Below are 22,991 nucleotides of genomic sequence, written 5' to 3'. Positions count from 1 at the left end.
AAAGGTATGCCAGCTGGAACTCCTCTACCTAGGATCTGAGTCGAAATCTGGTCGGTCGGTAAGCTCTCAAATGTGTGGTTCTGGCAGAAAGGCTATTTTCAAACGGAATCTACAACTTTTTTATGTAGTGGGCATATACTAGTACCGGACCCATTGAGAGGCATATGCTAAAAGATGAAGAAATGAATTAGGCTATCTGAAATGTAGTTAATGAATTTACGAAATAAAGATAATAATTGTGAATATTATTTTCTCAAAAGTAAAGCTAAGAATAAATAGATGCTATTTTGTGCCGCAGGAAACAGCACGCCAGCTATATCACGACCTATTAATATCGAGTGTTGCCAAACCATCGCATGATGCTGGCACCAAGCTGCCGGGAAAAATAAACGCGATTCCGAGTTTAGTAAGGCGAGGTGAAATTGCGTTTAACGTCACGTCCAAGATTATTGCAATTATACACAGCGACGTGCTGTGGCTGCTTGTACTAGTCCGGACTGGTTTATAGTGCTAGCTCACTGAGATACCATGCCGCAGTGTAACATGAATACCCCACTCAGACACAGTATACTGACTCCGAGCCGACCAGTCCTTGTTTTACCCCCTTAATGCCGAGCGCCAGACAGGGTAACAAGTACCATCTTTTAACGTCTTTTGGTATGACGCGGCCGGCGATCGAACCGCGGACCTTCCGCTCTCCGGGCGGACGCTCTACCACTAGACCACGGAGGCGGTTCCCAGTTTAGTCTGCCGTTGGGGATCAATTCCTATGTGAATGAATATGAGTTTCACGCTATCCTAAATCGTCCATTGTATGAGTGAGTGAGTGAGTATGGTTTTACGTCGCTTTTAGCAATATTCCAGCAATATCACAGCGGGGGACACCAGAAATAGGCTACACACATTGTACCCATGTCGGAAATCGAACCCGGGTCTTCGGCGTGACGAGCGAACGCTTTAACCACTAGGCTACCCGACCGCCCCTTCCATTGTATGAAAATACAAGAAATCTATGTATACCATCAAATATGGAGAACTTTGAAATTTTGAACAAATGTTTCTTATGATTGACACTTATAATATAGTTGTTAATATTTTTTAATAATTTTAGCCAAAGAGCTATTTTGATCCGAAAACAAATCTTGTTAACTTAGTATACACTGTACATGTACATCCAGAACTCACCTGAGCCTTAACAGAATGTAACCTATATGTATGTGAATACAATAAACTGATGATGATTGTGAACCGGGATGCCCATGGCACAAGCAGTTTAAGCATGTCCGTTCCCGACTCTCCAGATGCATGCACTCATTGACTGGTGACAAATTGAAATAAAGTGAATTTCACAAACACAACGCAGTTGTAACAGTATTTTTTTATTGTGAAAATGGTCAGCGCCAAACAATGTCAATATTCAAAAATGGCAAAATGGCCCGAATCTGAAGATAATATCAACTTTTGGTCCCTGAGTAAATGAGGTGAATGTAAGGGAGGAAATGACTCTCAAAAGGATTAAATACCCTGGAGACCCGTGAAGATCCGAGGTAGAATAGGTCTTCAGCAACCCATGCTTGCCGTTAAAGGCGACCATACTTGAGGTAAGCGGCGTATAACGGGATCGGGTGGTCAGGTATTTATGTTAAACTGCGGCATGGTATGTCAGTTAGCCAGCACAAAAAAAAATCGGCACCAGTCCGGACAAATACAAGCAGCCATACATCATCCCCCCCCCCCCCCCCCCCCCCCCCCCGCCCAACCTTTCACGTGTGAAACACAGCTCATAGTACAGCATTTCCGTTTTATACTTTCTAAACGATCATAATATTAACATGATGTAAAGTTTGAAAATGTCGTTAGTTTCACCGCTTCTTCTTCTGTTCATCTATCCAGCAGCTGTTGAGGACATAGCCGAGAGCGAAACACAAACCTGTCGGGAACAGGCTTTTAGTATACATCCCAATACTGAACTCTGAAAACGCCGCTCCCACCATGATCACCATCAAGCTTCCAATGCTTATGACCTTGACCTTCCGTGGCCCTAACATCATACCCAGACCGAGGCCGACTTCCATAACACCGACACCGTACATGTAGGTCACGGGGTCAACACGCAGTCCAATCATATTGCCAGGAAACACTGTGGCAAACTTGGCGAACCCTCGTCTCTGGAAAATACAGATGAATTTCATTTGTGACACTATCACTGCGCTTGTTCATTTTCACTGCAGACAAAAATGAGTAAGTTGGTGAATGTTGCCTAGCGCCGCAGGAATCTTCCAACCATAACCTTGTATGTTAATAATGGTAAGGCAAGTGAGTGAGTGAGTGAGTGAGATTGAATTTACGCCGCTTTTAGCAATATTCCAGCAATATCACGGCGGGGAACACCAGAAATGGGCTTCACACATTGAACCCAGGTCTTCGGCGTGATGAGCGAACGCTTTAACCACTTGGCTACCCGACCGCCCCTGGTAAGGCACGTAGTTGTACTGGGGACCAATTGCACCCGGGAGTCCCATCCCCTCCCCCAAAGGATTCAGCAGTCTGAAGTATCATCAATATTTATATATGGGTAACAAGATTACGTACACATATTATATGTTTTGTTTGTTTGTTTGTTGTTTAACACCGCACTCCGCAATCTTCCTGCTATATGACGGTGGTCTGTAAATAATCGAGTCTGGGCCAGACAATCCAGTGATTGACATCATGAGCATCGATCCACGCAATAGAGATCGATGACATGCATCAACCAAGTCAGCGAGCCTGACCACTCGATCCCGTTAGTCGCCTTTTACGACAAGCATAGTCACCTTTGACGGCAAGCATGGGTTGCTGAAGACCTATTCTACCCCGGATCTTCACAGTTACGAATGTGATGTGACTGCACAGTGTCATGCATATTGTTGTTTCAAAACGATCTGTTGTGTAACCTCAGTTGCAATGTTGCCGAACTAGCTACCTATCTTTTTTTTTACCTTGCGTGATATTCTACCCCGGAATCTTCACGGGTCTCCACACAGGATTGTCCAGATGCTCAATGAAGACCTACCTTGTTCATCTTAGTAAATTAAACTAACAATATCTTGAGTACGTGTGTATGCACTTTCACAACATGTATTACAAATCATTTACCATCTTAAATGCTGAGGGGGCGGTCGGGTAGCCTAGTCGTTAAAGCGTCCGCTCGTCATGCTAAAGTCCCTGGTTCGAATCCCGACATAGATACAATGTGTGAAGCCCATTTCTGGTGTCCCACGTCGTGATATTGCTGGAATATTGCTAAAAGCGGCGTAAAATCAAACTCACTCAGTCACTGACTGAAATGCTAAGGCGATCGTCCCTCTCACTTTTACTAGCTAAGATCCTCTGTGGAACGGGTCTCCAGTTATTGGGGCCATTCATTCCCACATTATTCGCATTGTAAGATAGGCAATGAGGACATATTTTGTAGGGGAATCCTACACGTGTAGATCATCTCACCAGTTCTTGATGGACGCTCCCTATGAAAGGGTACATCTTCATGGTTCCAGCAAGCACATAGAGGGTAGACAGGAGGCCCGACGTCACGCGACAGGCAGCGGTCCCCGGCATTGCTGTTTACAGAGCACTGAAATGTTCAGGTTCTCATAACATATATGACAAGCTTATTGGGATACTGCGAGATACTGCGAGATACTACGAGATGCATGGAGGCAGACAGGAAACAGTCCCCGTGTCCATTACGTCAGTAAAGTTATAAATATCCCAGAAATATTCTTTTTTTCGTCATGGTGTGATCCGAGGACATAATATACATATTTATTCCATAACTTTTTTGTTTATTTGCTGCATTGTGTTTATTTTCTAGTTTAAGGTAATGTGAAAAAGTATTAAACATATTTTGACCTTTTATAACAATCAAATGGAGACTGCGAACCCAATATTCCACGCTATTCTCAAGGACCTATAAATATGAATGTACACTTTTTTTAAAAACAAGTAAGACCACCACATTATTGTCATAAAGAATGTCTTTAAATAGAAACAAGCCACTTTGCTTGAAGATATCAGCACTGTAAGGGTTCATCTGCAGCAGGGGGGCACGGGTGGCCCAGTCGTCTAGGCAGAGTTGCGTCCCTTGGGCACACCAGAAACCTATGATTGTGGGTTCGAATCCCGGTTCGCCCCGATTATGTTTCTAGGTTTGTCGTTTTGTCGTGGGTTTCACCGAAGTGGTAAACGTCTGAGACCTGCATCACTTCGGGCTTTCCTCCCACATTAAGCTGACACGCTGCGACATAACTGGAATACTGTCAAAAGCGGCGTACCCCAACTCACTCACTCACTCATCAGCAGCAGAGTATACACGATGTTGTCAATTACCGAATCGTTTACAGTAGGGTAGGCAGTGCTCTTTGAACATGTTTCAAGCAATTTGTCGGCATGTATATAATCGAATCTGGACCACACAAAATTCCGAGCAATGATCCACGCCATCAACCACGTCACCGACCGTGACCACCCGATCCACTCCGTCACCTCTTAAGATTAGCAAAGGTTGATGGGAGCAGTTCTAACCGGGAATCCGGTTGTTGGTTGTTTGTTGTTTAATGCCGCACTCAGCAATCTTCCAGCAACCCCCCCCCCCCCCCCCCCCCCCCCCTTTTTTATTTCGAAAAAAAGCTTTATTTCTGTATAAATTACCACCAAAGACAATAAATAGATCTTAATTGTGCACCCCCCCCCCCCCCCCCCCCCCTTTTAAAAAAAGCTGTATCCGCCCATGGACCAGACAATCCAGTGAGTGACATCATGAGCATCGACCAACGCAATTGGGATCGATGACATGTATCAGCCAAGCCTGAGTACTCGATCCTGTTAGTCGCCTTTTACGACAAGCAAAGTCGCCTTTTACGGCAAGCATGGGTTGCTGAAGACCTATTCTACCCCGGATCTTCATGGGTGGGGTGTTCTGGGGGTTATATAATCACCAATGAGTGTGTAACTCCCAAGGTAGTGTAAAGACTATAGTAGATACGCCGAAGTTTAACACACTCACACATATATAGTATGCCTTGTTAAGAACTGATCCGCGAGGACGGCCTCCAGGCATAATGCTTTACACATGTCCGTATCGTCAACAAACTGGATTGTATTGACCTTGTCTGGCGTCGTACTGTATACCAAGTCTAGGGATCCCGTATGTCGGGCCAGTTGATTGTTTCCGAATGTGATGTGACTTTGTTTGTTTCTTCTTTAACGCCGCACTCAGCAATAATTCCCGCTATATGAGGGCGGTCTGTAAATAACCGAGTCTGGACCAGACAATCCAGTTATTGACATCATGAGCATCGATCCACGCAATTGGGATACGACGACATGCATCAACCAAGTCAGCGAGCCTGACCACCCGTTCCCGTTCGTCGCCTCTTACGACAAGCATTGTCGCCCTTTTTGGCAAGCATGGGTAGCTGAAGACCTGTTCTACCCAGGATCTTCACAGGTCCGAATGTGATGTGACTGCACAGTTTCATGCATATTGTTGTTTCAAAGCGATCTGTTGTGTAACCTCAGTTGCAATGTTGCCGAACTAGCTACCTATCTTTTTTTTACCTTGCGTGATCAATGTCGGCAGTGTCGTATTTCACGGTCACGCGCTGTCGTGTTGTTCAGTTGTCTGTGCTCGGAATCCCGCAATGCACCAGAAGTGCACGAAGCCAAATTGAGGTGTGGTGAAACGGGATTTGACGCCGCGTATAAGACGTACTTTTCACTGATTTTGCGACGATCATGCACGAATGTGTGTGGCTGCTTGACTAGTCGGACGTTTAACAGTTTATGGTGCCAGACCAATGAGATAAAGAGAATCTCACCCGAGTGTCTTTTGATATCAAATATATCAACATGAGTTGATAAAAGTGGAAAAATTCCGAGGCTTGCCGAGGATTTTTGCCACTTTTATCAACGAGTGTTGATATATTTGATATCAAAAGACACAAGGGTGAGATTTTATTTATCATCCAACATCATTCCTCCAGCTTTTTCAATTTGTTAACAGTAATTAGCAGTGTCTTCAGTGTAAAAAGTACTGCTAACAGCTTCAGTAGCAGAGCCATTAGTGATGTCATTTGATTGTGACGTCATGGTAACCAGTGATGTCACAATGGTCTTCAATTCATTGTGATGTAATTTCATTGCAGCGTCGATATCACTTGTTCTCATCCAAGCGATATCTCCTGTGGGAGCCGGTTTTGGATGATAAATATCATGTTGCAGATGTAGCAGACCAGTCGTTTTATCCCATTAATGCCGAGGGTAACAACAAGTACCACCTTAAGCTCCCTATGCAATGGAATCTTTGGAACGGAAACCACCGATCTTACGTTCTCTGAACAGACCCTCTATTCCCCATTATTAGGGGATTATTGTGTATGCACATTGCCTACCATGATAATCATTATATGCTTGGATGTTAAAGCACCTAACATCCCCATCCCATATTTGTCATTAATGCTGTAGCCTTTCATGGGGTACTCCACCGGTAGGTTTCCTTTGGAACCCCAGAAAACCGAAATCTTCACCTTGCGAGCTGACGGAACAGATATGTACCTCCTCTACAACCCTCACTTTAAAGTCGAACAAAATTCAAAATACATCACCCACACAGATACACTTCGCAGTTTTGAATAAGGTGGGAAATTCCCTGTCCAGCGATATCATCCACTGGTATTTTAGCCAAGCAAAGGTACTGAAAATGACCTCTGAAAATTAAGTACCTCGTAAATGTCGCCATTTTTTACACATTACTAAATCACCACTCACGGCGTTATTTACAGCATGTTTTGAAATCTAGATTTCAGGTATTTACTCGGATAAATGAATTTCAAAAATAGCATATTAGTGATCACGGTTATCAGTCTTTTATGAAATCACCAATGATCATTCCAAATCGCCTCCGATAACCCTAGAATCGTTTAGAATGTTTTGGAAAATGCGCAAACACGAACGCCGACGTGAACGTTCCGCCATATTGGATAGTGTTTACAAAATCACGTTTCAGGTACACCGGTTATGAGGCGCCTGTAACATCACGTATATTTCAAACTTAGCTGCGATACACACATCCTTGAATTCCTCATACATTTTAGAATCAAATGACCAATACAAAGTGGCTGGATGAAATCAAGCAAAAACGAAAAACTGCACAAGGTGGGAAATCCTTGAATGAGAGTGCACACGATTATTGTATCATGCTGTTTACAGTTTCAGTTGGGATGTAGATTTTGCATATCTTTTATTCATTTTTTCACACAATTAATTGCACTTTGGATATTTGTCAATGTTCAAAATGATATCATACGTAAATATAGGCCACAACATGTATGAACGAAACTTTGATAATCTCCTGTTTGTTTGAACATTGTTTACACAACAATTGATAGGTTTTTAGTGTCGAATACGATATTTCTTTCCTTTGAACAAGTGTTACAATTTGAAGTGTAAATGCAGCATGTACGTACTAGTATTTCTTGGGATGTGTACTAGTCAATATTAAAAAAAGTTCATATAGCCAATGCCCATGAGTAGCCGTATTCAAACTGAATTTATTACTTTAAAGAAATGGATAATATTTTTCGTTAAAATATGTGCACACATTTCTGAAAGAATTTTGTCGTTTGATACAAAGTGATATCTAACGATTCGCCAGGAGCGTTAGTCACAAACAATTTACAAATTATTCCTCTCGTTTTGCATTATATAATCAATGGGTTCATTCTTTTTTCATTATTGTGATCACAGGATATTAAACTGTTTACTTTATTTCTCCAGGAATTGTGAAATGTATAAAAAATAAAACCCATGCCATGTACCCCGTTGGTTCAACCTTATACGACTATCCTGATAATTCTATACCAATAGAGCTTTCATCGCATCTTTTATTGTGTAATTCTGAGACGAGATGAAGAGAAATAATAACATGATAATGAACAAATATATGTCCAATATTGAATATAATTTTGGTTGTTTTGAAATATTCTTTTGGGTTTCATTACGAACGTTGATGCCAAACAGGTGCGTGTCTTGTCCAATTAAGATACACGATAAATATCTAATTGTTTACATGTTCAAGACATTATTTACTTGTCGAAAGCAGTCATTTTATGTTGTGTCGAAAAAGCGTTTTATTCCGTTTTACACATCTAGATTTTCTATTCCATAAACGAAACTTAGGGGAGATATGATTGTATTAATCAAAATACCAGTATCGTCTTTCTCCGACATTATCAAAGAAATAAAACCAGCCATTACGTCAAATAGAATGGTGTAATTTTTTTTGTATTTCATTACATTTAATGATAAGGCTAGTGCTCCATTAATAATGGTGCAACATTAGTCAAATTACACTTACACGTTCAGGAGAATGTTGGAATCTAAGGACAAAGTTACAGGTTAGATAGGGCCATCCATTTCTCTATTACCTCCTTTTTATGAAGTACGATTTCTTCATTTTTTCTGGGTATATTTTATAACTAAACGTGTACAGTTTAAATATCGATATTTGTGTTGGAATAGTTTGGTTCCTCCTGAACAAAACACCACGAAAATATATTGTCCTTACCCACAGCTAATTCTCACCAAGTGACCTGAGTTACAACAAACTAGAGCTAAGCATAGCGGAGTTATGCCCCCTTTTCTTTGTACGTGTGTAACCTCTCTGTCACCTTTTGACGTCATAGAGAAAAATCAGTTTTCGTCATTTACGGCATGCTATTTTTGGCATTGAATGTATGTCGTTATACATACGCATCTAACTCCATTTGATATACAGTTATGTCGTTCAGATATTAGGCAGTATTTTGTTCGCTCAGACTTTTCCTGAAACTTCTAAATAAAAAAAATCGTCGCACAGTACTTTTAACGGTGTATGATAAATAGCGGAGAAATTTACTGTTTTTCAACGCAGAATAAATTCGCGGACAACACTTTGAAGTGTTTTTTTTTAAACCGGTTTAATATTTGCAGTTAACATTACACCATCAAATAGGAAATTTAATATTCTCCACCTCTGCGTTATTTTATAGCCAGAGGTAGATCCAGTGCCGCGTGAGCGCAATTCTCGCACAACCTTCCCTTTTCCGATCTTAGGAAAATGTGCGTCAGAAAAAAACTCGGCATCCAGAGGGTTAATAATAGTAATTTAGACCTGGGCCCACTTGCACAAAGCGATCTTAGCGCTAAGACTATTGTAAGCCTATGTTAAAGTATGGGAGTTACGATCATCTTAGCGCTAAGATCGCTTTGTGCAAGTGGGCCCTGAACTAATTGCTTACCGAATTATTTACCTTCCGTAAATAATAACACTTGTAATGCATACGGAAACACAACTAGTTACTATGATCTGTCTAATATTTACAACATGACAAAACAGCCAAATTATTAACAGCATATACACATTATACCTACAAATCCTAGAAATACGTACAAACGATAAAATATCAACAAAAGACTAACCTTTAGAAATGAATCCCAAAGTCCATGAGTGAAACACAACAATTAGTCCAAATCGTGAATACCACAATTTATTTCCGTGTGTGGTGAAAACTAAATGAATTAATGTGCTGGAACGAGACGTGATTCTTGTTGGCTCGTAATTAAATGCTTTAGACCATGTTGTCCTCCAAATTTAGACAGCTGCCTTCTGATTTCCAAGATAATCAATATAAAAATCACCTGTAATTATCGTGATTATATTAACATCGACAGCATCTACCAACAGATTCTTCTATCATATTGCAACAATGTATGCTTCTCTCTTCACTGTACATGGTACCTATGAGGACGTTTTCATTTTTCATTTTAACTTGTATCCAAACTGTACTAGACCATCAACTCTTTTAGCAGGTAGACGGTTAAAAACATATGTAAATGGTATTTATGCACACACACACACACACACACACACACGCGCGCGCGCGCGCGCACGCACGCACGCACGCACGCACTGTTTGAGCTATTTGGACAATGAATATGCATGAAAGTCGCTAAATGTCCTGTGTATGACGATACACGTGAACAGAAAGGGGATTCCCTCGACTGTAATATTGGGATTCGCCGACATTCCGTAGTAATAAAAGTAGTCCGCCTCGGTGGGCGTGGCTTCATTTTTTACATTCATTGGGAAATAAATGCAATAACACGTGACCAATTCAGCTAATCAGAAAGCAGGGATTTCAATGATCACAACGGAAATTTAATTATATAAGCGTGTTCGTTATAAGCGTGTTTGTTATAAACATAGTTTATCGGGTAGTCTAGTGGTTAAAGCGTTCGCTCGTCACACCGAAGACCCGGGTTCGAGTCCCGTCACGGGTACAATGTCTGGTGTCCCCGCCGTGATATTGCTGGGATATTGCTAAAAGCGGCGTAAAACCATACTCCCTCACTCACTATTGCTGGGATATTGCTAAGAGCGGCGTAAAACCATACTCACTCACTCATGATGATAGTTACTCAAGTAAAACCTTCTTGATGGTAGTGGACTAACTTTCATAACTGAATATACTTTAAACATAAATATTTACACCTGAAGCAACCCATAAATAGAACAGAAGTATAATATACAACATTTCTATGAATGCATATCAAGGTAGGCAAATATTAAACAATACGTTATATGAGTATAGTCCCACGCGGGATGGCATTAATGTGTTACTTCGTGGTTACTTCAGCGTTCTGTATTATATTCCAATGACTGCACAATGTACTACAGCAGGGTGACCCCACTTGTTAATACAATTACACATATATGAATGATAAACAAAAGAGATATCATTCAGCCATGGGATAGACAGCAGTCTACTCCTTTAGTGTCCCCACGAGGCACACACTAGCTGCAGAGCAAATTGTTATTATCATTAAGACAGAAAATCAATAACCCCGGTGATAATCCTTGAAATACACGACTACCATCACAGGTTCCTGAAATACACAAAGAAGCTTTGTCGTACAGTTTTGGTATAATCAGTTCGTACTTTTCTGGTTCACGTATAGGGACACAGATACATATATCCTGAGTTGTTTCAATTCAGAACATCAGTAAATAACTACAAGTTAGTCCCTTGAAACATCCTCACCCATAGCCAACGTGAACGCATTTCCTTTCTGAGACAGCCTGGTTTTCATTGTTAGCCTACGTTTCTCCTCATACTACTCGAGCTGACGTTCTTTTGTGATCCTTAGAACTTTTCCATCTTGTTCCTTGATGAAGATAACGCCATCGTCTACCCACGTGCCCAACATCATCTCCTTGTGCGATCTTTGCTCTTGGTTTGGTTAGGTCGTCGCTGACAAATATACTGAACAGCAAAAGAAACGTCACCCCAAGTAACATTGCATGAAAAGTTGTCATTTAAATATCTGGGTATTTTTTGTCAAAGTTTCTAAACTTTAACATTACCTTGTCCGGAAAAATGAAATTTGATGATAAAAAAACAAGGCAGGTGACAATAAAACCGATCGCCCAAACGCATCACGGCAACGGCCATGGTAACCCGATGCACGAGTTCCGTGCAAATTGAAATGCACATGCGTTCCCCCATTTCTTGCCCTATAAAAATCCACCCAGATCGGATAACAATCATTCGTTATTGAATTTCTACCACATGCCAAGATTGACAAGAAATCAGCGACACCAAGTCCTTGGACGATTGCAAGTTGGACAAATCGCCCGGTAAGTAGCCAATACATTTCAAATCAAGCCATATACAGGATCCAGCAACTTTACCAGACCAGCATCAACTACAGATGACCGACCACGTAGTGGAAGACCAAGGGTCACCACCCGACGTCAGGATCGTCAGATTGTGCGACAGCATCTTCAAGATGGCTTTGTTACTGCTGCGGGAACTGCTCGACAGACCATGGGGACACACCAGCGACACATTAGTGCGGACACCGTGCATTGACGGTTGACGAGCAGACACCTCCACTGTCACAGCTAGGCCACATCGAGGACCCATTCTGACACCACGTCATCGCCGGGGCCGTCTTCAGTGGGCAACACAGCACCAGCATTGGCGCCACCAGCAGTGGAGAAGAGTCCTCTTCTCAGACGAGAGCCGTTACTGTATCTCAACGAGAGAGAGGGAGAGAGACACACACACAGATGTTTAAATTGGCTTTGCCTGCACACCAATTGCATTCCTTTATATTGTGGAAATAAATATTGTTTAAATCAAAAGGTACATCTATAATGTTTTAAAGGGGCATCAGGTCTCCGGGCATCAACCGTAAACTACATGGTATATGGAAAACTGGGTCGTTTTCCTCTTCAAATAACCATATCTAAAATAGTAATGAAATTTGGGCACAAACTGGAAATTCGTGAACTCTACAAAATTATCCCAATATGTTCTTAGTTTTATCAAAATAAATAACTCTGTAAATCCAAGAGATAATATCTGGTTGAAAAATGTCAAGAAGGTTCTTGATAATGTTTCATATGACATGTGTTCAATAACACATATGTACAAAAGCAAGTGGCTAGTCTCTAAGGTAGAGTTAACGTTAAAAGATCAATTTACACATTCATGGTGGAGTACTATGGGAGCAATAGTTCTAAAGGAACTTACTATAAGTTGCTTAAATCTGTACCATCCTTTGAAAAAAATATCTTATCCCTCCAAGAACAATTTCTTTCCCGCTTCTAACGTTTAGAACCTGTAACCAAAATCTGCCTGTAGAGACTGTACTCTGTTACTCGGCAGCTATTGCAGACAAGTTCAAACCATTTGATTAAATGTCAAGCTTTCGACACAATTCGATATATACCAGAAAAATGTTATTTATGGCGTAATCTTTATAAACTCAAACAGCTACTTTGTACAACGAGACATGCAGAAATGAAGAATTTGTCAAAGTTTATTTCCAATGTCTACGAATACTTTAGAAATAATACTATAATGTACTCTTCCTGTCTGAATGATCACTTTTGTTGAACAATATTTGTTTGAAAAATACGCTTTTGTACCACCGCGTATGGTTCCATTAGAATAAAGAATTGGAACTGAATTGGATGGTTTATTCACAGGTAGTTTATATAAACGCGTGAGTTATTGATAATGCATTCACGGGTAGTGTATATAAACGCGTGAGTTATTGATAATGTATTCACAGGTAGTGTATATAAACGCGTGAGTTATTGATAATGTATTCACAGGTAGTGTATATAAACGCGTGAGTTATTGATAATGCATTCACAGGTAGTGCATATAAACGCGTGAGTTATTGATGACGTATTCACCCGTAGTTTATATAAACGCGTGATTTATTGATGACGTATTCACGGGTAGCGTATATAAACGCGTGAGTTATTGAGGATGTATTCACGGGTAGCGTATATAAACTCGTGAGTTATTGAGGATGTATTCACGGGTAGCGTATATAAACGCGTGAGTTATTGATGACGTATTCACCCGTAGTTTATATAAACGCGTGAGCTATTGATGATGTAAGTCCGCCTATCAACACGAGACGAATAGCGCATGTAGTACTCGGTACCTACATGACTTCAGTGTTGAGCTACTTATAGGCCCTTGGTAACGATTTAGGCTTAGTCTGTTGTGTGCTTGATTAAAGGTTGTCGGAGACCTGGGTTGGCGATGCCCAAAGCATCACAGGTCAATAAAGTGTCAAAGTTGATGTGATTAGATAATGACAGTATTAACTGTCACATGTGCTTGGGTCAGTATGTTGATACATTATTTTATAAATGGAAATATGGAAATAAGTTTGGAAACACATTTGAACAAACGTAGAACGCATTGAGTGAGCGAAAGGACATATTTAGCGTCGTGCGTTTATTGCAACTGTGTCATGGTGATTTGAATGATAAATTAGCTCAGTAAAATTGAAAGGTAGAAAGACAATTAAGTGTTGTATTCATCAAAGGAAGCAAAGAAACATTTATCTGGAAAATTTGTACGAAACCCCACCAACCTTTACATGTTTATCTGAACATCACGACATGTTACGCAAAATGACACATGAAAGATAATATAAAAATGTTTCATTAAGAGCGTTCTATTTGATCGCATACCTCCTTCAATCAATATATGAAGAATTACAACTGGATAGAAATAATTAAGCTCTAATTTGAACCATTGACATTAGGAAGGTTTAAACCCAGGATGACTAATCTCATCTGATTCTCTGATCTCTCCGCGGGTCCTTTTCTGCCTAAAATGTCATATTTAATATGCTTTTAAGCCACGATGTGATCTCGTTTGCAGCAGATCCACGTGTCTGGTTACATTTGCCAATTAGGATGCGGAGAAGTCTGAAGTCATCACACGCCTGTCTCTGAACGTGGGATGAAGTAACGGTTGCATCTTGGATCATTCACGATCATACGTTTCTCGAGGAAGTATGGACATTGCTACACAGTGAGCGCCAGTGATGGTGTGACTGACATTTGCTTGCCATGCATTAAGTACTGTGTTGAACCTTCAGAGCCTACAACGTATGCATGCTTTTGACATAAGGGTGTGTAGTTCACGTTGTGTTTTTAATCAGCTGATGCTGATTGAGAAGGTATGTTGATCAGGAAACCTGAACGTTTTGATATAGGAAGTATGTACCTTTCTCAAAATGTGAAGGGGAGGGATGTTGTTTTGTGCTGCGTTCAGTAAATACTAGCCAGATCACGGCGTCGTTTAAATAATCGAATCTTGTCCTGGCATCCCTTTATCAAATAGCACGAACAACGTTTACGCCTTTGACATTGACTTGCCTTTGCATGTGTTTGTGATGTGCCACTGGTGGGCAGGACACCCTCATCTTTTCGCGAACACCTGGTGTCATCACTATTTGATAGTGATTCATAAACACATGCTTATGAGTCGGAATCGTACAATGGATTGTTTTGAGCAGATATTTCTAATGGTTGTGGATGTGGTTTTGTCGCTGTTATTTATATAAGGTATGGCTAACACGGAATTACCCAAGGTCACGCACTGACAGATCCCGTTCCTCATTCTCGTCGGCACGAGACAAACACGGGTTACTCGAGACCTGTTTTGCTCGGGCTTCACCACGCGGTGACGTCACATGGGAATAGTCACAGTACCTGGACGCGTTCTTATATATACCCGTGCGATGGGGGATGGGGGATGGGGGATGCTACTTAAAGCGTCGGCTCGTCACGCAGAACACCCATGTTCGCTCCCACATCAGTAAAACGTGAAAGCCAATTCTCTGGTGTGGGGACGTTACAGTCTGATTATTTTTTTTTAAATGACGTAAAATCTTATTCGCGAAGCCATTGTCCTGATAAACTCCAGAAGAGATATGAAGCCTTTCTATACATATTTTGTAATTTCCAGATTCCTGCAAATGAGACGTCATCGATAAATGGGCATGGATGAACTGGTTCCGGTATCGGACGTACAGAGTCTTGTTCCCTCGATACAGGACAGGAGCTGAACTGCTGCAATGACTGGATTAACTTGTTTCGCGTTGACGTCGGACAATGATACAGCGGCAAACGTCACCGACGTCGACAGCAACAACACCTCCATTGCCGATGATGAGTGGCAGAGACTAATTAAGAAGTACAACATACAACCACTCTCCGAGACGGGTTCTTTCGCATGTGGAATGTATCTACTCATTGTTGGTAAGAGGCATGATTATGCTTTGTGTCCATAGTGGGCATGGTATCTCAGTGGGCTAGCGCTATAAATTCGGTGTGTGTGTGTGTGTGTGTGTGTGTGTGTGTGTGTGTGTCTGTGTGTCTGTCTCTGTGTCTGTCTGTGTGTCTGTCTGTGTCTGTCTGTGTGTGTGTGTCATCAACCAGTGCTTAGTTACTGACGGACAATAGCCCGTGTTTTAGACTGTATAAATTATAATGTTATGCCCAAATATGTTTGATATAAAAAAAAAATCAAATATAATTTTTCATTCATGACTTACAAGTGTCAACTTGGTCTCATGGCTATATGGTTGAAATAATGCCATAGCTGTGATAGGTCAGAGCTCTTGCTCTTTTCTTATTCCCACCTGGACCAAGCAGTGTTAATGCTATACGACTGTTGTAACTCCCATTGTTTGACGTGGTCTTACTCGTACCATAGTCGTAGAGCTAAGATCAATATATGCAAGTGGGCAATGTGGCTACTGACACAATATTGACAGTAGAAATATTGCTTCTTGTGCAATGTAACACGAACGTCCATTGGTCAGAGCAATCAACGGTTCTTCAGTCGCTGATCCCAGACCCAAGAGAATATATTAAAAAGGAGTGCAACTCAAGTCTAGAATGATTTGGCAAGTCTAGATAGCCTCGGCTTGAAATTAATCATTGTAAAAATATCTCCTTTTCCTCCTTCACGAGATGAGAGAAACATTATATTACACGAGACGCATGGAGTACCCTATTCAATATATTCATTTTGTGTAGTTGTCTACCGAAAGATTGAATTATTTAATTACAATTGTAAAACCTCGAAACGTAAATTCTGCCCAACTAACACACAGTGACGGATCACCACCCCTTGTATTTGCGACTAAAGGAGAAATTTCGTGTTTGAAAAATCATAAAAAATATAAACATAAGGAACAAAAAATATTAAGGGTCACGAAAAGTCTTTATCATACACTTAGATATGATTATATACAAAATCAACGTTGACAAAAAATATTCTTGAAAACTACGAGACTGCTCTTTGAAGTCTTAATTGACGAGTTAAATGAGAAATTTACAGTTTATTACAAAACATTTTCGAGAGAATGACAAATGGCAAGAAGCTAAACTCCATAAATGACCATATGTCATTATTTTGCCTTGTCATTGTGGACCTAGCGTACAAGGGACGTCAACAGTTCATATACGGGCAAGAAACTTTCGATAAAGGGAGACAATTTGAGGGGAGGTAACTCTTGTATGACAATAATTCCGTCACAGTGTCATGTTCACTCCAGTGAAATATCAAATGTTATGTTCACTGGAATGGAATCACTTCTCTCAACTTCATAAAACTCAGTCTTTCACACTGAAGTATATAATAAATATGTTTATATGTGATAACTGTATTTCTGTGACGAAATGTTAGTCTAACCAAGGTGTGACATGCTTAAAAGCGGCAAGGCGTCGGTATGTATTCAAGTGTGATGGGACGCGTTGTGTTTTCAACAAACCCGCTGACGATACCATGTTTAGGTGAAAGGGGTTTAACGTTGCGTTCTAGATTGTTGCACTCATATAGCGACGCGTGCGTGCGTGCGTGCGCGTGTGTGCTTGTATTAGTCCGGACAAATACCGATGCTAAAGTGCTCTCAAACGCCGACTTTCCGCTCTCCGGGCGGACGCTCTACCACTAGACAACGGAGGCGTCGATTCCATGTTGAAGAAATGCGGTACGTACAGGGTTGAGGTTCATGTTCCAGGTATAATAGCTACAGTGGGCAACTCCATGGTCATTCACGTAATGTACAAGTTCAAGAAGATGCGGACCAACCCCCAGAACCTCCTCATCTTGAACCTGTCGATGTCCGACCTGGGGATCTCCGTCGTCGGTTACCCCCTCACGACAGCGTCTTGCTTCGCCAACCGCTTCCTGTTTGGAGAGGTCGGATGTGTCCTCCAGGGCTTCTTGACCTTCACCTTGGCTCTGTGCGCCATGAAAACCATGACCTGCCTGAGTGTCTACAGGTATATCACCATATGCCGGCCACATCTCAGTGAGTTAATTTAATGTACCCTGTCTGTTCTTTCCAGTCTTCGTCGTAAACACACCACTGAACATGTCCAATGAAATGAGTTAGATGTGGAAATCTTGAGTATTATTCTGATTTTCACTATTATTAGTACTTGTAGTGCATAGAATTTTTACTTGACCGGAGTTGGTTGCATGTCGGTTTTAGGAGTGAGTGAGTGAGTGAGTTTGGTTTTACGCCGCTTTTAACAATATTCCAGCAATATCATGGCGGGGGACACCATAAATGTGCCTCACACATTCAACCTATGTCGGAAATCGACCCCCAGGCCTTCGGCGTGAGGAATGAACGGTTTATCCACTGGACTACCCGACCGCCCCCTTGTGTATTTTTATGTTATAGTAGAGAAATTCTACGGAAGCCTTTTAGGGCCATTGATTTTCTTCTTGAAATTTCAAGATAATGAGTCGAAATTATAAGATTTTAACTTGAAACTTCAAGATAATAAGTCGAAATTTTAAGATTTTAACTTGAAATGTCAAGATAATAACTTGAAATTTCAAGTAACCAAGTTGAATGTGTTGAAATTTTAAGATCCTAAGTTGAAATTTCAAGATGATATGTTGAAATTCTAAGATACATAAGTTGAAATTTCAAACTTATTATCTTGAAATTTCAAGACCATTATCTTGAAATTTCAACTAAGTATGTATCTTAAATTTTCAACTTATGTATCTTGAAATTTCAAGTTAGTATCTTGAAATTTCAATAAACAAAAAACCCATATGTCCCTTAAGGGCTTCCCTACAATTACAATTGAAAAACAGTTGTCAGTATAACAGGAAGTATTTTGTTACCAGAAATGATATACTCTGGAGATCAGGGACCTTCCTCCTTGCAGCTGAATCTAAGACTGAATCTAAGACACAGCATAACGTATATCTTCAGATGCTTATAACATTAGGCGTTTACCAGCAAATAAGTATCATTTCTGCTCCAATGCTGAGGTTTCACTATTCAACTTTCCAATCTCATTAAAATCAGATCTTAGTTCTCGCTCCCGCTGAACAAAGATCTAAGGACATTCCATTACGGGTGAGGGACGGTCGGGTAGCCTTGCCCATTTCTGGTGTTCCCCGCCGTGATATTGCCGGAATATTGCGGAAAGCGGCGTAAAACCATACTCACTCACTCATCCAGAAGGACCTTTCATCCAACCAATCAGAGTGTCGCTTATCAATCAGGAAAGTAACAGTCGGAATGTGTTTTCTAATCATGCAACCCCGAAAAGGTTAACACGGGGTATTCCGAACGACAGTTACGACCTGTACGACTGATTCCGTCAAAATCATCGTTTTTCTCTCACTTCCATGGGATAAACATTTGAACGGAAAAGACGTTGCACAGCCGTTAACAAGTACTACCATCCAATCTGGACTATAATTTAGACATTTCACATTTTTAATCGAGAACTTGTCAAAACGTTCAAGACCCGGGGTAGAATAGGTCTTCAGCAACCCATGCTTGCCGTAAAAGGCGACTATGCTTATCGTGAAACGCGACTAACGGGATCGGGTGGTCAGGCTCGCTGACTTGTTTGATGCATGCCATCGTATCCCAATTGCGTGGATCGATGCTCATGGTGTCAATCACTGGATTGTCTGGTCCAAACACGATTATTTACAGACCGCCGTCATATAGCTGGAATATTTCAGAGTACGGCGTTAAACAACAAACAAACAAACAAACAAGCATACTGCAACTTGTGTTCAGCAGGATCGAGACACGTTATAACAACAGTAACATAGAACACTGGAAAATGTTCTCAACCAATTTTCTAATTCACCAGAATGGCGCTTGAACATCGAGCTGACAAAGAAGGTCATCATCTTTCTGTGGGCATATTCGCTGTTTTGGACATCTCCCCCTCTGGTTGGCTTCAGCTCATATGTATTTGAACCCTTCGGTACCTCATGTAGTGTCAACTGGACCCTTAGATCCTGCCCTGGCATCTTCTACACTCACTGCCTCATCCTCTTCTGCTACATCACCAACATCTCCATCATCGGATTCTGCTACCAAAGGGTCGTGGCGAAGACGAGCGAGCTGACTCGCAAGATAAACGCCAGTCGGGGTCATCCCTTGAACATCAACGAGGCGCTTGAGGTCAGGTGGATGTCAAAGGAGGCCAAGGTCACACTGGTAAGGCTGAGAAATTATAACTGACTACCAACATATAACCATCTTCACGTGTTTAAAGCAACGTGAAAGGGACGCGGTGAAAAGAAAATTTAGGGGTTTTAACTCTTGGCCCATCTTCCCGAGGCTGTAGAAGTCAGTTTCCACCCTTGTCGAACCGAGCTTGGGACGATGCTCGTGGCCATGACCGAATATCTGGAGGCCATAACGCTGTCACGATATCTGGAGGCCTTAACTTAATATATGTCGGTAACAAATTAATACCTGTGGGTAAAGACTTAATAAATGGTGGCAATGACATAATATCTGGAGGCCATTATTCAATATCTGGAGGCCATGACTTATATCCGGAGGCCATGATTTAATATCTAGAGGCCATGACTTAATATCTGGAGGACACGACTTCGTATCTAGTGGTCATGACTTAACATTTGGAAGAAGCGACTTAGTATGTGGGGTTATGACTATGTATCTGTTGGTTACGACTTAATCTGGAGGCCATGGTTTAATATCTGGAGGGCTTGACTTAATATCTAAAGGACGCGACTTAATATCTCGAAGCCATGACTTTATATCTGGAGCCCATGACTTAATATAAGAGGTTTACGATTTAATATATGGGTAAACTTGATATTTTATACTTAAAAGATTATGTCTAAAACGTCATCTTCGTCTGCTCCGGAAGGTATGCAAAGTAAATACTGACAGTTCGTTAGTTTAATCACATACGTACGTTGATATGATGGAAATCAAAAGTCGATTTGAAACGGCATTTGTACTCTCTTAAAGTTGTGGTTTTTAGCAACCCATTGTAAGAGGCGACTAACGGGATCGGATGGTCAGGCTCGCTGATTTGATGCATGTCATGCACCGTATCCAAATTGAGTAAATCGATTCTCATGATATCAATCACTGAACTGTCTGATCCAGACTTGATAATTCACAGACCGCCGTCATATAGCTGACACATTGCTGAGCGCGGCGTTAAACAACAAACAAACAAATACAGTTCTGAGGTGATGCGTGATCTGCTTCAGATATCCATGGCAATGGTTGTATCATTCGCAATCATTTGGTTCCCATATGCTTTGCTGTCTCTCCTCATCATCTACGGGGTGAAGATCCCAACGGCGTACACCACGCTCCCCACGATGTTCTGCAAGTCCTCGTGTATGCTCAACCCCATCATCTACTCGGTCTTCAACTCAGAGTTCCGGATGTATGTCATGCGCATGCTCACCCGGAAGCGCCAAGTCGGAGTTGAGATGAGCAGACGCCAAACGTGAGTAGGTGAGAGAGCGAGAGAGATACATTTATATACATTTATTACAGATATTATAAATAAACAATGCCATATTGAGTGCAGCTGCCGTACAATATCATAGGGGTGGGGGTGGTATTGTATGAGAAAGGGTGTCAGACGTTTCATGCACTAATGTAAAAAATAATAATGACCCTTCCCTATTCCTTGAACATTTTTTTAATGACCCTGTCTGAAAAGACAAAATGCTAAAGTACTTTATAGTTTAGTTTCAAAATGTCCATTTCTACAGGATCCTCCACTAATATGTGTATTATTTTAATTTATTTCTCTCTGGGACCGCCACCGTGGTCTGGTGGTAGAGCGTCCGCCCGGAGAGCAGAAGGTCCGGGATTCGATCCCCGGCCGCGTCATACCAAAAGACTTAAAAGATGGTACTTGTTGTTACCCTGTCTGGCGCTCGGTATTAAGGAACTAAAACAAGGACTGGTCGGCTCGGAGTCAGTATACTGTGTCTGAGTGGGGTATTCATGTTGAACTGCGGCATAGAGTGAGTGCTAGCACTATAAATCGGCATCAGTCCGGACTAGTACAAGCAGCCAAAAACACACGCACGCACGCACGCACGCACGCACACACGCACGCACGCACGCGCGCATGCACGTCGCTGTATAAGTGCAATAAACCCCATTTCACCTCACCTCACATTATTTCTCTCTGACCACACACCACTATCATAAATGACTGGTCCTTAAGATCAACACAATGAAATCTCAAATAGAAATTTGTTAAATATTGTGACGACTGTGATTACACGTATTTCAGACTAAGGAAGTTTTCCATGGACAAAACACACGAGGGCATCTACATCGGCAAGGGGGCGGTCACCATGCTAAGAGACAGGAACCTGTTATTCTGAAGACGAGTCATGAACATTCTTACTTTGGCTTTCGAAAAACGACGGCCAAACATTCGGCAGACATTCAGTCCAGCGTATGGCGTGAATGCCAGAATTATTTCATAAAACTCTCATTACGTTCTGACTTAACCACTGGGAGAGCAAACAACCAACCTTGACAGCAAGTGAATTCATTTACACTAGTAATCCAAACTCATCAGTATAACAGAGGTATCGCGGTCCGCGTTAAATCTATACGGCCGGGAAATGATCCATTCATGCCATCTGTTCGGAGAAACGTGAGAGTCTAAATCAGGGAGTTGATCTTCTGAGTAGAGCTCCATCTTGTGATGATGGACGTAGGGAAACCGCTCCAGGCAGTCCTACACAATTGTGCTGTACAGGAATGAGATCAGCTTAGTGTACACTGTCAAGTAACATGCAGATCTCTCTTCCGGCCAAGTCGGTAAAGTCTTCATGCGGTCCTCAAGTTTCAGAGGCAAAGTCGTCAAAGGCGCCGGAGTTGCTGCGCAGAGTTGCGTCCCTTAGGTGGTCCAGAAGCCCGTGATTGTGGGTTCAAATTCGCCCTGATAGTTTCTCTAAGTGGGGTTTAGGTGACAAGAGTCAAACTTGTTAGGACAATTGTACCGAGCCCACCTCCCTTAAAGAACAAGCGGTTTTGAAACATTCCTGGGCAGGAGATCTGAGATTAGTGTACAATTCGCAAAGAAGGTATAAGTTAAATGCAGCCCAGAGGCTAACTTCGTCAGTACATGACAGGTTTGTAAACACGGCCCTTGTGCCGTGTAGCCGTGACTAAAGTACTCATGGAAATGAAAAAAAACACTGTTTTGCTGGATTTAATAATCGACACAAAGCATTACGTAGATGTAAATACGAAATAACAAAACAACTGGAAAAGTACCAGTCTGG

General features: G+C 41.5%; 2 protein-coding genes across 4 annotated transcripts; one reads left to right on the top strand and one right to left on the bottom strand.

Moving 5' to 3' along the window:
- Positions 1-1,758: 1,758 nt before the first annotated feature.
- LOC124111814 (transmembrane protein 35B-like) lies at positions 1,759-5,660 on the bottom strand. Of its 2 annotated transcripts, none has more exons than XM_046471640.2 (3): positions 5,599-5,660; positions 3,487-3,613; positions 1,759-2,168 (listed from the first exon to the last, which is right to left on the bottom strand). In XM_046471640.2, exons 2-3 carry the CDS (start codon positions 3,595-3,597, stop codon positions 1,863-1,865), a joined length of 417 nt encoding a protein of 138 aa, XP_046327596.2. In that variant the 5' UTR covers positions 3,598-3,613; positions 5,599-5,660; the 3' UTR covers positions 1,759-1,862. The 2 variants fall into 2 exon arrangements, with proteins under 2 accessions (XP_046327596.2, XP_046327597.2); XM_046471641.2 differs by having other exon boundaries at positions 3,487-3,599; positions 5,599-5,653.
- Positions 5,661-14,354: 8,694 nt separating this feature from the next.
- LOC124111815 (rhodopsin, G0-coupled-like) lies at positions 14,355-22,991 on the top strand. Of its 2 annotated transcripts, XM_046471642.2 has the most exons (6): positions 14,355-14,577; positions 15,369-15,661; positions 17,431-17,724; positions 19,550-19,902; positions 20,937-21,181; positions 21,986-22,991. In XM_046471642.2, exons 2-6 carry the CDS (start codon positions 15,478-15,480, stop codon positions 22,077-22,079), a joined length of 1,170 nt encoding a protein of 389 aa, XP_046327598.2. In that variant the 5' UTR covers positions 14,355-14,577; positions 15,369-15,477; the 3' UTR covers positions 22,080-22,991. The 2 variants fall into 2 exon arrangements, with proteins under 2 accessions (XP_046327598.2, XP_046327600.2); XM_046471644.2 differs by lacking the exon at positions 14,355-14,577 and having other exon boundaries at positions 15,241-15,661.

The sequence above is a fragment of the Haliotis rufescens genome, unplaced genomic scaffold (genome assembly GCF_023055435.1).
Source record: "Haliotis rufescens isolate VD_foot unplaced genomic scaffold, xgHalRufe1.0.p SCAF_5, whole genome shotgun sequence".
Taxonomy (NCBI): Eukaryota; Metazoa; Mollusca; class Gastropoda; order Lepetellida; family Haliotidae; genus Haliotis; species Haliotis rufescens.
The sequence above is the reverse complement of the archived record's forward strand: the minus strand, read 5'-3'. Positions and strand labels throughout refer to the sequence as shown.

Excerpts from the sequence above, each read along its gene's own strand:
- LOC124111814 (XM_046471640.2), bottom strand. The coding sequence starts at position 3,597 with ATGCCGGGGACCGCTGCCTGTCGCGTGACGTCGGGCCTCCTGTCTACC. Across the intron at positions 2,169-3,486 it reads GGAGCGTCCATCAAGAACTG|AGACGAGGGTTCGCCAAGTT; the intron begins GTGAGATGATCT and ends TGTATTTTCCAG.
- LOC124111815 (XM_046471642.2), top strand. The coding sequence starts at position 15,478 with ATGACTGGATTAACTTGTTTCGCGTTGACGTCGGACAATGATACAGCG. Across the intron at positions 17,725-19,549 it reads CATATGCCGGCCACATCTCA|AATGGCGCTTGAACATCGAG; the intron begins GTGAGTTAATTT and ends CTAATTCACCAG. Across the intron at positions 21,182-21,985 it reads GAGATGAGCAGACGCCAAAC|ACTAAGGAAGTTTTCCATGG; the intron begins GTGAGTAGGTGA and ends CACGTATTTCAG.